This window comes from Vicugna pacos, chromosome 1 (genome assembly GCF_048564905.1).
Source record: "Vicugna pacos chromosome 1, VicPac4, whole genome shotgun sequence".
Classification (NCBI taxonomy): Eukaryota; Metazoa; Chordata; class Mammalia; order Artiodactyla; family Camelidae; genus Vicugna; species Vicugna pacos.
The window spans coordinates 32,245,931-32,265,711 of record NC_132987.1 but is presented as its reverse complement, the minus strand read 5'-3'; the positions used below and the strand labels follow the sequence as shown (position 1 = coordinate 32,265,711).

The 19,781-nt window shown below is 35.9% G+C and overlaps 1 protein-coding gene across 5 annotated transcripts in view; it reads right to left on the bottom strand.

The window, feature by feature from the left end:
- Nucleotides 1-19,781, bottom strand: part of LEKR1 (leucine, glutamate and lysine rich 1) — a 192,324-nt gene that overhangs the window by 57,878 nt on the left and 114,665 nt on the right. For all 5 annotated transcript variants that reach the window (XM_072959700.1, XM_072959696.1, XM_072959713.1 and 2 more), the window contains one exon: nucleotides 6,188-6,269. In XM_072959700.1, the coding sequence (XP_072815801.1) occupies nucleotides 6,188-6,269 (82 nt within the window). The remainder of the gene's footprint in view (nucleotides 1-6,187; nucleotides 6,270-19,781) is intronic.

Below are 19,781 nucleotides of genomic sequence, written 5' to 3'. Positions count from 1 at the left end.
CTATGATCTGCCCTTCACTGACCAGTTGTGATCTTCACTTTCATTAGGATGGGGTGAATTGGAAGGAACAGAAAGAATGCCTACATCTCTTTAAACACTGCATTCCTTCTTTTACTCTCAGCAAACAGTGTTAATCCTTTCTCTTGAACTGCTTTCAATAAGCCTTCAGAAAGGCCCCTGCTGCTTCTGCCAATCAAAGCAAAGGAAATAAGATAAAGTAATTGGACATTTTCTTCTAATTTGAAAGGCAAGGGTTGTACCATTCCACTCCTTTGTATGAAATAGCCATTCTCAAACTGCCTTCTTTGCTGTCCAAAAGGCATCCCAAATCTAACAGATCAAAAGCGTTGTTTTTTATTTCCCTCATATCTGTTTCTTTTACAGAATTTCCACTTCAGTAAATGGCACCAACACATAATGATACTAATAGGTAACACCTTGTACATCTCACTCTGCCCTCAAAACAGCCCTTATTCAGCCTTTGTTACAGTTGAGGAAGCTGAGAACAGAGAGATAAGTAACACGCTAAGTAGTACTGCAAAAATTTGAACCCTGGCCGTCTGGATCTGGCTTCTAGGCTGTTAGTCACCATACACTACTGCCTCTCAACCATCTACATTGGTGTAGAAAAGTCCCAAACCCCATCCTTTATTATTTTCTTTCTTTTCCAGTCTTCCTCCTCTCCAGCCACATCCACTCCATCAGTAAATCCTGTCAGATTGACCCCCAGCATATATTCCTTTCCATCTCCACACTGTAGCCTTACACTAAATCAGTCAGTTTTCACTTGGATGAATGCAGTCTCCCACTGAGCCTCCCTGATCACTCTCTACTCCCATTTCATTGCATTCTCCATGTAGTAACCATACTGACCTTTTTAAACAGACCAGATCAGTTCACTCTCCTGCCCAAAACTCTGATGTCACTAGGGCTGTATTCCTCCTGGCAGCTCCAGAGAAGCTGTTTCCTTGCCTTTTCCAGCTTCTAGAGACCACCTGCATTTCTTGGATTGTGGTCCCTTCCTCCATCTTCAAATCACATCACTTCAACCCCCGTTTCCCTCCTCACACCTACTTTTGTGACTCTGACCCTTGTGCTTTCACTTTACAAGAACCTTTGCAATTATACTGGGCCTGCCTGAATAATCCAGGATAATCTCCCCACCTCTAAATCCTTAATTTAATCACATGTGCAAAGTCCCTTTTGCCAAATGGGGCAATGTACACACAGATTTCAGGGATCAGGACATAAAAATCTTTGGGAGTCATTATTCTGTCTACCACAACTGGCCTTCATGTTTCTTTAACTTGTAAAACTCACTCTCAAGAATTTAGGGCCTATCCTTGATCCCTCTGCTTCCAGATGTTAGCTTATTAACACTGTTAGCGCCTTTCTGTTACTTGGATCTTAACTCTAAGGCCATTTGCTCAGGGCTGCCACTCTATCAAAAATATACCACTCCTGCCTATCATTCACATTCTTTTATGCCTGTTTTATATTTTTGCAGCACTTAATATTACCTGAAATTACCTAAACAGCTCTACTGTAGCTTGTCAATCTTGTTACTGCAATATCTAGTGCCTGTACACAACAGTCATGGCACATAGATTGCCTCTCAATGAGCATTTTGTATTAAATGAGTGACTGAAGGAAACTTAGCCTGTTAAATCTAGGATCACATAAAAAGTGGATCTGTACTCTGACACTGGATTGCCACTAGGCCACCTGCTTGCTAGGCAAAAAATTCTCATGAATGACCAGAGGAAAGAGGAAAATCAGAACATTGTATCTCAGAAGGCAATAATAATGTTCCAAGGACATCTCAACTGTGTAAAATGCTCCTGAAAGGTCAAGTAAGAGCTTTATAAATTAGAAGTCTATGATGGTCATAGCTGATTATTGCTTACAATTATTAGTTAAATGAGGAAGAGGTGGCTGCTAATAAAACTAAAGTGTAAGTAGGTTACAAAGGTCCCCAAATTAGAAAGTATATTTTATATAGCCACTTCAGATGTATTCACTGGTAACTGATAAATTATAAATTACTTTCAGTGAATTTTGTTCTTGTCATTACATATGTGAAAATGAATACACTCACACTGTAAGCTAGTTAAGCAATATATAGGTATACAGAGTGAAATAAGAGTCTCCACACCCACCCCCACGACTCTCATGTCCAGAGGAAACTGGTGTAATCCTACCAATCATTTATTCAATGAATTTGAATCTATATATACCTGGGTATACATTCAGATACATTTTTGACATGAATGGAATCATTTTTCTAATCATATTTTTAGTCTCTCAAATTCCTAATAGTTTTTTTTGTAACAGCCTGTTCTTTAAGGTTACAATCCTAGACATACTTTGAAGGATATATTAACTTTCAAAATTTATCTTGATTTGCTATTTTTAATTTTCTTGGGTGTTTCCCTGTGTGAGTTCCAAGCCACCTGGAGTAAATAAGGTTGGGGGAAGGTTTTTCTCACATACCTGGTAATCTTTGGTTGGGTGTTCATCCTCAGCCTAAGATTCTCTGTTAACTTGTCTGCTTTTCCGTTTATTGTTGCTCTAGACTGTTTCTGAAGGTTGTGATGAAGGGGCAGGGTATGGTGGGGACACTGGAGGTTTGTCTTGGGATGTAGGGACCCTGGCCTCTCCTGGGGTTCAGTAGCTGACAGGCTCCCTAGCTCCAGTCCCCACATGCACTGCTTTATTCTGCAGATGCCTTGCGAATGCTGCTTTAGAAAAGACCTGTTGATTGGTGGGGCAGGGGGTGGTGAGGGGCCAGTGGCTTAAATGTTGCAAATATAATTCCTCACAGTGGACTGCACTGGACCACTTGAATCAGAATCACGTGAGGAGTGCATTAAAAATGCAGATTACTCGGACCCACCACAACCCAAATGTAAAATCACAATATCTGTGGGAATGGAGCCCAGAAACTGATCCTGGGATTGGGTCTGTGGGGGAGGTCATAGCATAATATAAGTTTCAATAAGCTCCTCAAGATTCCTCTGCAGATTGGAGTTTGAGAACCACTGTTTTGAAGGTTTGCCAGATCCCACTCCCTTCTCTCTGTTAACGATTCCAAGAGAGGTCCTGCCTGTCACATGCCCACCACATAATTGAAACTGGTTTATTCCTTTGTAGAGTTGACTATGTATTCTCTCTCAGGAATTTCTAAAAGTTTTTCACCTTCTATAGCAATCTCTCTTGTTAGTCTTATTTACTATGTCATCTATCTATATCTATATATATATATATATATGTTATAAAAGTATATTTCCTAACCTACACACACACACACAGACACACTTAAAAGTAATAAAGCTGCATTTCACAGCATCCATATTTTTCATTACTTACAGCATCCATATTATGACACAAATACAATTTGTAGAAAATGTCATCACTTTTCAGGGCATCATTTACATACTACCTCTTTAGCAAACATGACTGGTTACCTTCCAGACATGCACTATAGCTTTCCTCCTAGCCCTCATTATCGTCTTTCTCAGAATAAATCCTGCTTGGTGTGAGCTAAATGTGGTAGTCTTGTCCCCCTGGCCAGTGATTCATTTAGGAGAGGTGTGTAAAGATTCTAGCCAAAGAGATGTAAGGAGGGGGCTGTTTCGTGGCTTCTGGGAAATTTTATCTCACTTCTAAAGAGACACCAGAAGAACAGGCACTTCCTGCCTCTGGGATGGTTACATACAGATGTAGTACCTGGAACTGCAGCCACCTCAAGATCACAAGGGACTTAGCCTTGGGGTGAAGCCAGTGCTGAGGGCAGCAGAATGGAGACAGAAGGAACATCAAGATCCTTGGTAACGTTATTGACTTGCTGGATTGACTAAACCTGAAACCACTCAACTTCTGTTACTTATAGCTTAAAACATCCTAACTGATAAAATGTCTACTCTCAAATACATAGCAAATTTCTTATAAATCTTGGAAAATATTTTCTTAAAAATATTGGGAAAAAAAGAACCTCAAGTTCATCCATTTAAAAATTGCCTCTTTCCCTTAAGTAAAAACCCACAAAATTTATATCTAGACATTTAAAAATCTTTAAACAAAACAATTATCTTAAGTTGGATAGGCAAAACTCATTTCTACCCCCAACCCCAACAAGGATGAGGATTAAAAATTTAAAGAAACTTGGTTTCATAGCACCTTCCAATTTCTGGAAGTTCAAAAAGGTTTGGGTATGTATAATAAATCTCTAATTTACTAAGAAATTGTATGTCAAAAATTTTTTCAGTGAGTTATTTTGACTTCAAAATGGCCCACTTAAGAATCTGGTTTTAACCTATAATAAAATAGTAGGTGTATACTACTGGGGACCTCCTGAGCTCTGAATACCCTGAATAATCCCACTCAGGCTCTGACCATAAATGCCTACCCTACTTAACTTCATGTTAGCAGTGAAGGAAGGTAGACGGAGTAGAGATGGAAGAGACAGGTACAGGTAGCACAGAGAAAGGCCTCAAGCAGTGGGAACCATTTAAGTGGCTCTTTCTTTCATAACTCAAATTTTGTAAAAGTGGATACTCTGTCCATTTTCTAATTTTAAGAAGTTCTCATACAGGTAGGAAGCACCAATTTTATAAACTGAAACAACAGCATCAGCATTTCTGCAACTGTAGAGTGATTTTCCCCAGGTAATTCATTTGATGGACTTCAGTGAGGTGGTATATTTCTCCCTCAAACTCCAATCTACTCTGACTCTTACCATTTCTCAGCACTCATAAATTATGTTAAAAATATAATCAACAAAAAATACCACAAAGCATGTGTTAATATGAAATGAGCAGGCTCCTGGTATGAGAATTCTGTGCAAATTTATTCAGTAATACTCAATTTACATCACACCCAATGAGCTTTACTCCTTTTCCTCAGTATGTTTATTTCTGTGGTTAGCATCTCTCCTAATATGCCAGGACTCCACTCTATATGCTGAGTCTTAGCATGTCTACAAACTCCCTTTTAGCTTAGCTGGGTACCAGCCCTACCTCCCTATGCTTGGGCTGTGTCCTCTTCACTTCTTGAGCTCCATGAAGCCAAAGTCACACAGTAACTGTGCCCTGCCCAGGCGGCCCTCCACATGAGATATCCATGTGGCCAAAGACCTCCCTGATGTAACTAGAGGGTGGAGCCTAATGCTTATTTTCTGGCAATCCCCATCTTGCTTTTCTTTTTCATGTTTCTTCTCATCAAGAAAGCTGCTTGCTGGGCCTATGAGTCATCCTAGGACCCCTTGTCCACTCATTCCTTCAACCCCAACCATCATACACAGTTGAACTATTATTTACTGTACTATGGACCACAGTGTTATAAAGAATTAACATTTGGTTTTTCTTGGCTTTCAAAAATAATTTATTTTGCTACAAATCAAAGCATACATTAATTTGACAGAATATTTTTGGAATTTGTTCTTTCTTGTGTAGTTAAAAATTTTGTTGAACATATTGTTCTTAGGAGTAGTCCATGGTCAACACAACATTTGGTTGCTAAGCATTCTAAATATTTATATTTCTTATGTGGTTCATCCTTCTAAAATATAGGAACTGAAAATCAAAGCTACCGGATTATATACCACAAAGGAAAAGAATTTACTTTTCAAAGATTACACAAATTCTATTTTAGTATTATAAGTACAGATGTACTATATTTATACTACAATTTTTGAAATTTCTGAAATAAAATCATTCTTAAAATAGTGTTCTGGATATTTTACAAGGGCATTTTCTTATCATTTGTTTTTCAATATCTTCTTTCTCATTTATATGAAGAATAAATACTCAAGCATTTCAAAGATACTCAACTGTCCTTTTGAACCTAAAATTGACAATTTTAAGAAATAACTTCAATATTATTTCTTCTGGACAGATAATAAAGAGCCGATAAGAGAACAAGTTCAGAGAATATGAAATTACTATATTTCAACAACCAGGGAAAATTCTGGTCTCTGAATAGGTTAAGTTTCTTACTGAGATAAAGAAACATTTCTTACTGAGATAAAGAAAAATTTTAAAAATTTCACATATTTAAAAATTTTTACAGGTCCTTCAATATACAATCTAGGCCAGAAAAATAGCTGAGAAAAACAGCAGTAGAGTCACAGAGAACACGTCGGGGTCTTTCTAAACTCTTACGGGTTGTTTAATATTCACCATCTTACATGAGCTTTTCTTTGTAGTTGTCCATCTCAGTCACTGCCTTCTGAAGTTTTAGCCCAAGTGCTTCTACTTGACACTGTAAATCTGGAATGACATAATGTATTCATCTGATTAGTACATTTTAGGTGTCCAGATATTTTCATAGAGTAAACAGAATTCTTTTAGAGCTGCCACTCAGCTCCTGGAGAATAATACAGCTGTTTATTCCACTTTGCTTGGATGACCATATGCAACTCATCCTTACTCTGAAACTCCACAGAATTAACAGGTTTTGACAGACTCAATTTATTGGCCTCTTTCTGCCCCCAACATCATGCTAATTTTCAAACAGCTAATGGGTTAAATTTTACTAATTTTTTTGAAGGAAATTTATGTTGCTGGCACACACATGGATTTTTTGATCACGTGGCTCACTTCTGAAACACTTGACTGCCTGAGCTGGTTCTTGTGGCCTGGAACTGAGAAGTACTGCTGAGGCTTCTGGTATAGAACTGAAATAGACAGACCATGTGCAAGGCTTCTGTTACGGAATCTGCTAACTCTGGGTAGTACCTAACAGGCATTTTAATGACTTTCAAAGCCAAGAAAATATAAGCAGGAAATTGGCTTCCTAGAGTCTTGAACTGGGGAATTCAAGTAGTGTTTGAGGAAGACTATTCAAGTAGCCATGTCTAATGTGTGTGGAGGCAGAACTGAAACTAGAGCAAAAAGAACAAATTGCTTGAACGACCCGAGTCCCATCACTAGTCTGTCTGTGTGGACTAGCATCCAAACCCCAGCCCCAGTAACAGCCCTGTTGGTACTCTTTTTGGGAATAAGGTGGAAAACAAACTGACACAGGTGGACTAACTGATTTCTATGAAAAAAACAATTTAAAACACTGCAATTTAAAAAATTTCCATGCTACATCTGTTCAGCTGTTTTAATAACATTTTAACAGGAAACTTCAAAATCTTTATGCATCTGTATGAACATATAGACTTTTTATATGTATCTTCTATCTGTCCTCTTAACTTTTCTCCTTTGTTTTATGATGATGAGGCAGTTCCTTAAATCAGAAAATAAATTCCCTCTAAGCAAATGTTTTAACTAGACTTTACTAAATATTGGTATAAATATAGCACATCCACATATACTATTTAATGTTGTCCCTCAAACTGCCATGTAAGTGTGAATAGCCCTGTTTTTCAGATGAGTAAAAATGAGATATTCTCTGATTCTCTTGCCTAATATCTTACAGTTAGTAAATGCATTAGTCAGCAGCCAAGCTGACAAGATTTTAAACTCTGGTGAGGGGATCAAACTGAGAAAATGACCCCTTAAATAAATATGTAATTCAATATAGACTTACCTTATAGGTAATATATGTGCAGTATATCTTTTCCACTTATCAAGTGATATCATTATATGAGAGAAAAGACAAAATGACATACACACGGAGAATTTAGTTTTGAGTGTAACCTTCTGACACAAGACAGGCTCTAATGAATGTGTTGCTTTGTTATTAAGTACATGTGGGCTTGCAGGCAGTTCTAATCACACAGGCACAGCTAAAACATTTCTACCTATTCTCTGATGAATAAGGAGGGAAAGAAGTTGTTTGTTGATGGTGTACTATTCCAGAAACTGCAGAGTGCTTTCTCCTATATTGTTTAATTTATAGTCACAGCTATCATGAAAAACAGGTATATATTTTATTTTTACCAGATGGCTCTAAGGATTAGAGTAATTAACTAACTTGTCAAAGATCACAAAGCTAGTTAAAAGTGATCTCGCGATTCAAACTCAAGCTGGCCTTACCCCAAAGTCTTCACCTTTCTAACTTTCTTACACTGACTGTTAAAATATGAAAGCTACAAGGAGATATGATATTTGTCCATGGAAGTGTGGTTAGTGCAGCTATATATGTGACTAGCATATCCCAGAATCTTTAAAGATGTATATTTACAACAAATGAAAAGTATTATTTACTACTACATAAAATATGTAGTAAATTAGTGTAATGTCTAACTCCAAGAGATGGTTTAGATTTTAATTTTTGAAAATTTTAAAATTAATATATTATAATTAATGAAAGATATTAAGACAAGTATGGGTATCACTGTGACTGACTTTATAACACGGACATCAGAGAGAACAATTATGCCTTCCTATTAAATATCCCTTGGTGCTTTCGTCAGGATATAATCTTAAACTAGACAAAGCATAGATCTGAGCCCATGTGATAAAGTCTATGTAATAACTTCTAAATACAGCTATTGTTAAGAGGAAAAACTGATTATCTTAAAAAAAAACTCCAAAAATTGGTAATTGACATGTGAATTTTATGCAATTAATTCTCAATTACCTGATCATTGGTAGAACAGTATACAGTAAAATGGCAGCTAATTCAAACCCATTTTTACAGCATTGTGAAGTAGTCTTAGGATCATATCTGAATATACTTGTGCATCACAGTCACAGGACTTATTAGATTTAAAGGAAAATAAACTACACAATTATGATCCAACTCAAGAAAGGAAAAGCTATTATACTTTCGGTATTATTCTCCCTACCTACCCACCTAAACTTCCCTTCACCCTATTTGAAGATAAACATGGATACTATAGTCTTTAAATCACAGCATCCAATGAGTAGGGAAGCCACTTCCTTCAGATTATTCACTATGTATTTACAGCATCTCTGAGTAAAAATAGGGAAAGCAAATAAATGTTTTACTTTAAAACACAGAAACCCCTAGAGGCTGTCATGTGAAGTAAACAGAAACAGAAAATATAAGTAATGTCAACAAATAAATCATTTTACTTAAGGAGAGAAGATACCACATAGAATCGAGAAAAAAAGATTCATTGTGAATAAACCATAATGTAAACAGTCCACCATTGTATAATTAGGAGTTGGCTAATATATTTTCATAGCTTTTTAAAAACTTTTAGTTGTATTTTCTCTAATCAAGAAGTGCTAAGAATTATTTTGAATATATACAGGACATATCTTTGCTGTTCTGAATGAGGCATAAGCATCCTATTGGTTTACTATTGGTTCTGAAGGACAAGTAGGGTCCTTTTGTTTCTTGAAGCGGAGTGGCCAGTTCCTGTCCTTAATAAATAAAGGCACATAGTTAGGATAAGCAGCAGAGAGATTAAGCCACCTGCACAAGACAGCTCCTTCAGTTCCTGAGGCAAGGAGTTCTTAAATAAGTATATTGTTCTGTGCAGTCCTTCTCTATAGTTAAATAAATTCAACTTCAATTTTCTGTCATTCAGCATGACATTGGATTATGAGGCAAAAGGCCCTGAATGCCTACAAAAAGAAAGGAAGCATTGGCTTTAAACACCATGCAGATGTAAGGCGGAACCCGTGGAAACAATCCAGAATTTACAACAGCAAATTCTACTATAATGTGACTGCATTCTTTGCAGATATTAAATAAGAAGAAATGATTTTAAATGAACAAGACAAAAAGGAGCTCTTAGCTTCTCTTCATATGAAGCCAGCTGCTTGCTGGATAGCATTACGCAGGCATCAAATTTGGGGTAATTAGTCATTTAAGAAAATGCTGTTATTTCAAAAGGTTTCTAGAAAATACAAATACAAAAGGTATTCATAGTGAGCTATTTTATAGCAGGATATAAAACTTTACAGTCACTCGGAGGGTACATTAAGTTAGTATAATGTTTAAGAAAACAATAAGTGAAACTTTTATAGTGCAAAGATATTTCAAGCTTCAAACTTCTGGATAAAGAAAACACCAGAAAAAAATTTTAAATCTGATTTAAAGTGCAATATGAAGGAAAATGATTCCAAGTTCAAGCAGCAGAACAGAGGAACAAGCAGGCAGGAGAAATGGCACCCAAAGATCCAGATTTAGGAGAATATTTTATATATATATATTATATATATATATAAATATATATATATTTAAATGGTAGAAATAATTGAAGAAAAGAAAAAACAAAAGCTAATCATTCTTTTAATATACTCCTAAGACAGGATAACACAGAGGTGGAATGCATGAACTCTAAAGCCGGACTGTCTAATTTCAAATCCTGGCTCTGCTTCCTACTAGCTAAATGACTTTAGGCATTTTAGTTTCCTTACCTACAAAATGGTTACTACAGCATAGGATTGTTCTAGAAATTAAATGACAATGTATGTAAAGACAAGAACAGCACCAGGCACATAGTGAGCAATACATAACCATTGGCTTCACCACTGGTGGTGGTAGTTAGGCCACTCTACTCCCTCCGCCGTGACTTCTGCCCTGAATCTTATCACTTCTCAGCTAAGACCTTGTTCTTGCAGGTGGGCCTGGTGCTATCAGTGGTTATTTTTGTATGGAGAAGAGTAAAAATGAAGGTTTTTAACTGTGTGTTTTTTAAAAAAATAATCTATAGAAAAACTATGGCAAGATGTTAAAACTTATAAAATATGGGTGATGGATTCACATACATTTGTTGTATTATCTTCTGTATTTTTCAGTGTTTGATATACTTTATAGATATATTGTTTAGGGAGGGGTCTTGCTTGCACAGATCAAGGATAGCATGTTCTATACTAAGGAGTCTAAGCAACTCAGTTCTCTGTGCCCAAGGTGCAAAAGAACACAAGGGGAGTAGAACTTGGTGGGGGTAGGGGGTGACGTTGAAACTGTAAAAATAAGCTATTTGATCTTGTGACTATGGAGAAGAGAAATTCAATTGCAGTGGGAGGGGGATATGGTAACAAGGAGGATTGTTGATTTTGTTTTTGCTTTAAGATATTGGGACATATTTATTTATATCTGATTAGAGGGTATCCACATTTGTCATTTAATGTATACCTTCTAACTTGTACTTATGTGTGAAAAAACAGTACTTTTTGCAGATGTTTTTAAAAACTACATAAATGGTATGAAGTTATACATCTCATTTTAATTCTTACTTTTTTTACTACATTGTTTTTGAGACTTACCCATGTAGGAGTATATAGATGTGATTCATTCCTTTCTGATTGATATATAATATTTAATTATATGCACATATCAGATTTCCCTGATCTAGTCCAATAGTGATAAAATGTAGGTTGCTTACAACTTAGTGTCACCACAAATTATCCTGCAATAAAAGTTTTTTTTTTTTTTTACCTGAGGTGGGATCAAGATGGCAGAGTAGAAGCACCCTGAGCACTTGGGCAGGAGCAGAACCAGTCCCAAGGTGGATACTATCATTGCCAGCATGCACACAAGTGCACATACTTGGGAAGAAGTGGAAGCAGCTTAGTAATGTGGCTTCAGCCCCTTCAGCCCTGTCCCAGCCTCTAACAAAGGCATGCACACAAGGGAAAAGTAGAACAAGCTCAGAAGTCCAGCCTGAATCCCTCGAGCCACAGCCATGCCCACAACCAAAGCAGAGACTGCCATCACATGAAGGAGAAGCCTTGCTCCTTCAGGGATCCTGCTCCAGCCCGTTGTGCCCTGGCTCTGCCCCTGATAGGGCACTGCCTGCCATTGAGCCTAGGAGGAGCCCTGGCTCACACCTGGTTCTGGTTCTAACCCCTCCAAGTCCAGCCCTACCTTCCACCAAGGTGGCAGCTGCCAGTGTACTCTGGGAGAAGATCTGGCCTGTGCTCACTTCAGATCCATCTCTCCTAGCAAAGCCACTCAGTACATGCATACTGCATAGGGAAACTCCCAAATAAGGACACATATTCGAGACCAGGGTAGGTAACAAGTTCATCTAATTTCATAGAGAAAAACAGAGAAAGTGAAACAGAATGAGAAGACAGAGGAATATGTTTCAAATGAAAGAACAAGATAAAACTCCTGGAAAAAACCCTAATGAAACAGAGAAAAATACTTCCATGCAAATGGAAACCTCAAGGCAGCTGGGTAGCAATACTCATAACAAATAAAGTAGACTTTAAAACAAAGTCTACAATAAAAGACAAAAAAGAGTATTATATAATGATAAAAGGACAATATAAGAAGAGAATGCAACATTTGTAAACATATACACACCTAACATAGAAACACCTAAATATATATAAAGCAAATTTTAACAGACATAAAAGGAGAAATTGACTGCAAAACAATAATACTACAGGACTTTAACACCCCACTTACATCAATGAACAGATCATCCAGCCAGAAAATCAATAAGGAAACACTGCCCTTAAATGGCACATTAGGCCAGTTGGACTTAATAGACATCAATAGGACATTCCATCCAAAACCAGCAGACTGCACATTTTTTCAAGTGTATATAAGACATCTCCAGGATAGATCACATGTTAGAACACAAAACAAATCTAAATAAATTTGAGGAGACAGAAATTACATCAAGCATTTGACCACAACAGGATGAAACTAGAAATAAGGAACAGGAAGAAAAATGGAAAAAACATAAACAAGTGGAGACTAAACAACATGCTACTAAAAAACTAAAGTCAACAAAGAAATCAAAGAGGAAATCAGAAAATACCTAAGACAAATGAAAATAAAGACAAAACTTTCCAAAACTTAGGTGATGTAGCAAAATCAGTTCTAAGAGAAAAGTTTACAGCAACACAGGCCTATTTCAAGACACAAGGCAAATCTCAAATAAGCAGCCTAATCCACCATTTAAAGGAATTAGAAAAGAAGAACAATTAAAACCCACAGTCAGCAGAAAAAAGGAAATAATGATCAGAATGGAAATAAATGAAAGAGACAAAAATAGAAGATCAATGAACACAAGATCTGTTTTTTGAAAGATAAACAAAACTGATAAGCCTTTAGCCAAGTTCATTGAGAAAAAAAAGAGAGATGACCCAAGTAAAATTAGAAATGAAAGAGTAGTTACAACCTATATTGCAGAATTACAATCAAAAGAGAAAACTACAAAGTTATATCCAACAAATTGGGCAAACTGGAAGAAATGGATAAATTCCCAGAAACATACAATCTTCCAAGACTGAATCAGGAAGAAATAATCTGAACAGACCTATTACTGGTATTGAAACTTAATAAGTAATCAAAAAGCTTCCAGGAAACAACTCCATGACCAGACAGCTTCATAAGGGAATTCTACTAAATATATAAAGAGGAGTTAATATCTGTCCTTCTCTTAAGAAAAACTATATGGAACCAAACTGGATAACCTAGAGGAGATAGATAAGTTTCTGGAAACATACTGTCCACTAAGACTGAATCAAGAAGAAACTGACCACTTGAACAATCTGATCACTAGAAAGGAAATAGAAATAGCAATTAAAAACCTCCCTACAAATAAAAGTCCAGGACCAGACGGCTTCACTGGGGAATTCTACCAAACATACAAAGAAGAACTCATACCAGTCCTTCTCAAACTCTTCCAGACGATTGAAAAGGAGGGAATACTCCCAAACGCATTCTATGAAGCCACCATCACCCTGATACCAAAACCAGGCAAAGACACTACAAAAAAAGAGAATTATAGGCCAATATCACTGATGAACATAGACACCAAAATCCTCACCAAAATTTTAGCAAATAGAATCCAACAACACATAAAAAAGATTATACATCATGACCAAGTGGGGTTCATCCCAGGGACACAAGGGTGGTTCAACATACGCAAATCAATCAATGTAATACATCATATCAACAAGAGAAAGGACAAAAACCACATGATCATCTCAATCGATGAAGAAAAAACATTTGATAAAATTCAACACCCATTTATGATAAAAACTCTCACCAAAGTGAGTATAGAGGGAACATATCCCAACATAATAAAAGCTATATATGACAAACCTACAGCCAGCATAGTACTCAACAGTGAAAAACTCAAAAGTTTCCCACTAAAATGTGGGACAAGACAAGGATGCCCACCATCACCACTCCTATTCAACATAGTCCTGGAAGTCCTAGCCACAGCAATCAGGCAAGAGAGAGAAATAAAAGGGATCCAAATTGGAAAAGAAGAGGTAAAAGTGTCACTATATATCAACGACATGTTACTATATATAGAAAACCCTAAAAGGTCCACACAAAAACTACTAGAGCTGATCGAAGAATTCAGCAAGGTAGCAGGTTACAAGATTAACGTTCAAAAATCAGTTGCATTTCTTTACACTAACGATGAATCAACAGAAAAAGAAAGTAAAGAAACAATCCCCTTTAAAATAGCACCCAAAGTAATAAAATACCTGGGAATAAATCTAACCAAGGAGGTGAAAGAATTATACACAGAAAACTATAAACCATTGATGAAGGAAATTAAAGAAGCATTTAAAAAATGGAAAGAGATCTCATGCTCTTGGATTGGAAGAATCAATATTGTTAAAATGGTCACACTGCCCAAGACAATCTACAGATTTAATGCAATCCCTATCAAATTACCCAGGACATATTTCATAGAACTAGAACAAATCATAATAAAATTTATATGGAACCATCAAAGACCTAGAATTGCCAAAGCATTACTGAAGAGAAAGAAAGCCTGGAGGAACAACTTTCCCAGACTTCAGACAATACTATAGAGCTACAGTCATCAAGATAGCATAGTATTGGTACAAAAACAGACATATAGACCAATGGAACAGAATAGAGAGCCCAGAAATGAACCCACAAACTTTTGGTCAACTCATCTTCGACAAAGGAGGCAAGAATATACAATGGAATAAAGACAGTCTCTTCAGCAAATGGTGTTGGGAAAACTGGGCAGCAGCATGTAAAACAATGAAGCTAGAACACTCCCTTACACCATATACAAAAATCAACTCAAAATGGATTAAAGACTTAAACATAAGACAAGATACAATAAACCTCCTAGAGGAAAACATAGGCAAAACATTATCTGACATACATTTCAAAAATTTTCTCCTAGAAGAAATAAAAGTAAGAATAAACAAATGGGACCTAATGAAACTTACAAGCATTCTGCACAGCAAAGGAAACCATAAGTAAAACAAGAAGACAACATACGGAATGGGAGAAAATTTTTGCAAATGAAACCAACAAAGGCTTGATCTCCAGAATATATAAGCAGCTCATACGACTCAATAAGAAAAATACAAACAACCCAATCCAAAAACAGGCAGAAGACCTAAACAAGCAATTCTCCAAGTAAGACATACAAATGATCAAAAGGCACATGAAAAAATGCTCAGTATCACTAATTATCAGAGAAATGAAAATCAAAACTACAATGAGGTATCACCTCACACCAGTTAGAATGGCTGTCATTCAAAAATCCACAAATGACAAATGCTGGAGAGGCTGTGGAGAAAGGGAACCCTCCTACACTGCTGGTGGGAATGCAGTTTGGTACAGCCACTATGGAAAACAGTGTGGAGATTCCTCAAAGGACTAGGAATAGACTTATCATATGACCCAGGAATCCCACTCCTGGGCTTGTATCCAGAAGGAACCCTACTTCAGGATGACACCTGCACCCCAGTGTTCATAGCAGCACTATTTACAATAGCCAAGACATGGAAACAGCCTAAATGTCCATCAACAGGTGACTGGATAAAGAAGAAGTGGTATGTTTATACAATGGAATACTACTCAGCCAGAAAAACCGACTACATAATGCCATTTGCAGCAACATGGATGCTCCTGGAGAATGTCATTCTAAGTGAAGTAAGCCAGAAAGAGAAAGAAAAATACCATATGAGGTCGCTCATGTGTGGAATCTAAAAAATAAAAACAAAACAAACAGACAAAAACAAAGCATAAATACAGGACAGAAATAGACTCATAGACAAAGAATACAGACTTGTGGTTGCCAGGGGGATGGAGAGTGGGAAGGGATATACTGGGATTTCAGAATTGTAGAATGGATAAACAAGATTATACCGTATAGCACAGGGAAATATACACGAAATGTTATGGTAGCTCACAGAGAAAAAAATGTGACAATGAGTGTGTATATGTCCATGTACGACTGAAAAATTGTGCTGAACACTGGAATTTGACACAACATTGTAAAATGATTATAAATCAATAAAAAATGTTAAAAAAATCTGTCCTTCTCAAACTATTCCAAAAGATTGAGGAGGAGGGAAATCTCCCAGACTCATTCTATAAGGCCACCATTACCCTGATACCAAAACCAGACAAAAAAACACACACACAAAAAAAAAAGGAAAGAAAGAAAGAAAGAAAGAAAGAAAGAAAGAAAGAAAGAAAGAAAGAAAATTATAGGCCAATATTTCCAACGACTATAGATGTAAAAGTCCTCAAAAAAGTATTAGCTAACTGAATTCAACAGTACATAAAAAGGATTACATACCATGATCAAGTGGGATTTAACCCAGGGTTGCAAGCATGATTCAATATCCACAAACTAATCAATGTGATATACCACATCAACATAAAGGACAAAAGTGACATGATCATCTCAATAGATGCAGAAAAATCATCTGACAAAATACAACATTAATTCATGATAAAATTCTCATTACAGTTGGTATAGAGGGGACATATCTCAACAAAATAAAGGCCATTTATGAAAAACTCAAGCTAATATCATGCATAATGGTGAAAAGCTGAAAGCTTTTCCTCTAAGATAAGGAACAAAGATGTTCACTCTCACCATTCCTAATTAACACGGTATTGGAAGTTCTAGCCGCAGCAATCACACAATAAAAACATAAATAAAAGGAATCCAAATTGGAAAAGAAGTAAAATTGTCACTATTTGCAGATGACATGATACTATACACAGAAAACCCTAAAGTAGCTACCAAAAAACTATAAGAACTAATAAATGAAATCAGTAAAGTTGCAGAATACAAGATTAATATACAGTAATTTGTTGCTTTTCTATAGACTAATAATGAACTAGCAGAAAGAGAAAAATTTTAAGAATCCCATTTACAATTGCCTCAAAAAGAATGAAATACCGAGGAATAAATTTAACCAAGGAGATGAAATACCAATACTCTGCAAACTATAAGACACAGTTGATGGATACTAAAGATGATAAAATAATTGGACTACTATCCTGTGTTCATGGATTGGAAGAATTAATATTGCTAAAATGTCCATACTACTCAAAGAAATCTACAGATTTAATGTAATCCCTATAAAAATACCCACATTTTTCACAGAACTGAAACAAATAATCCTAAAATTTGTATGTAATAGCCAAAGAAGTATTGAGAAAAAAGAACAAAGCTGGAGATACCATGATCCTTGAGCTCAGAATATACTATGAAGCTACAGTAATCAAAACAGTATGGTACTGGCACAAAAACAAGACCGATAGACAATGGAACTGAATAGAGAGCCCAGAAATAAACCCATGCATATATGGAAAAATTACTGTGTGACAAAGGAGGAAAAAATATACAATGGGGAAAAGACAGTCTCTTCAGTCAGTAGTATTGGGAAAACTGGACAGCTATAGGTAAAATAATGAAAGTAGAACATTCTCTAACACCATATACAAAAATAAACTAAAAAATGGACTAAAGACCTAAATGTAATACCAGAAACCATATAACTCCTAGAAGAAAACATATGCAGTATACTCTTTGATATAGGTCTTACAGATTTTTTGTCTCCTCAGGCAAAGGAAACAAAAGCAAAAATAAACAAATGGAACATAATCAAACTTAAAAGCTTTTGTACAGCAAAGGAAATAATCAACAAAATGAAAAGCTGACCTACCTACTGAATGAGAGAAGACATTTGCAAATAATATAACTGATAAGGGGTTAATTTCTAAAACATACAAAAAGTTCACACAACATAATGTCAAAGAAACAACCTGATTAAAAAATGGGCAGAAGGCCTGAATAGGCATTTTTCTAAAGAAGACATATAGATAGCTAAAAGTCATATGAAAAGATGTTCAACATTACTAGTTATCAGGGAAATGCAAATTAAAACAAATGAGATATCACCTCACACCTGTCAGCATGGCTGTTGTAAAAAGACAACACATATTAAGTATTGAGGAGGATGTGGAGAGAAGGGAACCCTTGTGCACTGCTGGTGGAAATGTAAACTGGTGCAGCCACTATGGAAAACAGTATGAGGTTCCTTGAATGAAAAATATAACTACCATATGATCCAGCAATTTCACTCCTGGAATAAATCCAAAGAAAACAAAACAGTAATTTGAAAAATTATATACTCTAATGTTCATAGTAGCATTACTTACAATAGCTAAGATATAGAAGCAATCCTAAGTGCCCATCAACAGATGAATGTATAAAGAAGTGGGGTGTGTGTGTGTGTGTGTATATATATATATATATATATATATATACATATATATATATATGTATATATATATATAAAATTATATATAATAAAATATATATAGTGGAATAGTACTCAGCCATAAAAAGAATGAAATTTTGCCATTTGCATCAGCATGGATGGATCTGGAGGGTATTATGCTCAGTGAAATAAGTCAGACAGAGAAAGACAAATACTGTGTTTACTTACATGTAGACTCTAAAAAAATAAAACAAATGAACAAATGTAACAAAACAGAAACAGACTCAGATACAGAGAACAAACTGGTGGTTACCAGTTGGGAGAAGTGTGTGGGGAGGGGCAAGATGGGAGAAGGGGATCGAAAGGTACAAACTACTAGTACAAAATAAACAGGATACAAGGATGGAAATAAGATACACCACAGGGAACACAGTCAATATTTTATAACTTTAAATGGAGTATATTCTATAAAAATATTGAATCATTATGTTGTACACCTAAAGCTGATATAATATGCTAAGTCAACTACACTTAAATTAAAAATAAATAAATAAATAAAATTTATAAAGCTTCTTATCCATCTTCTTGTCTGCTTATAGGGGAGTTTTTTTTTCAGTGTGTTCCTGGAGCAAACTCACGAGGTCACAGGCATACACATACTTTAAAAATGCCAAATGATTACTGGGATGGAGGCACCAGCTTACACTCCCAGCTCACTAGATGAAGGTTCTTGCTTTCCCAATACTCACTAGAAGAGGCCATTTAAGTTTTTTTTTTTTTAATCAATCCACAGGGTGCAAAGGTAGTGTTTCATTGTTGGTTTAGATTGTAGTTCTCTGCTCACTACTGAAGATAATCATCTCATTTTATACTTCTCAGTCATTCATAGTTCTCTTTTTATGATTTACCTTTCCCCCAATATCTTTTCTATCCACTTCAGTGGAGCCTTCTTCTTCATTCTCCACAGAAATAACACTTTTCAAGATTATGAATGACTTTCTATATTAACAATTCCAAAATTTAATTCTCAGTTCTTATCTAATGCAGATTTTCAGTAGCATCTGACACATTGTTTACTTTTTCTTTGAAACACTCCTATTGTTTCCTTTACACTGTAGTATCTTGTTTCCTCCTTCCTCATTCACTATTGCATTGGTTATTGTTTCTCGGTCTCTATTGATATTTCTCGGTCTCTATTGATGATTCTCATTCTTATATATACTGTAAATATTAGGAAGCACCAGAGGTTCAGCCCTTAGCCCTTTTCTCTACCTGCATCTTCTCCCTAGTATCTCACTTAGTCTCATAGCTTTGAGTAGTATTTATATACATGTCTCACATCATCATCATCACAGGTAAGTGTTGAGTATTTACTATGTGCCAGGCACTATATTCTAAGTGCATTATACTCATTTAATG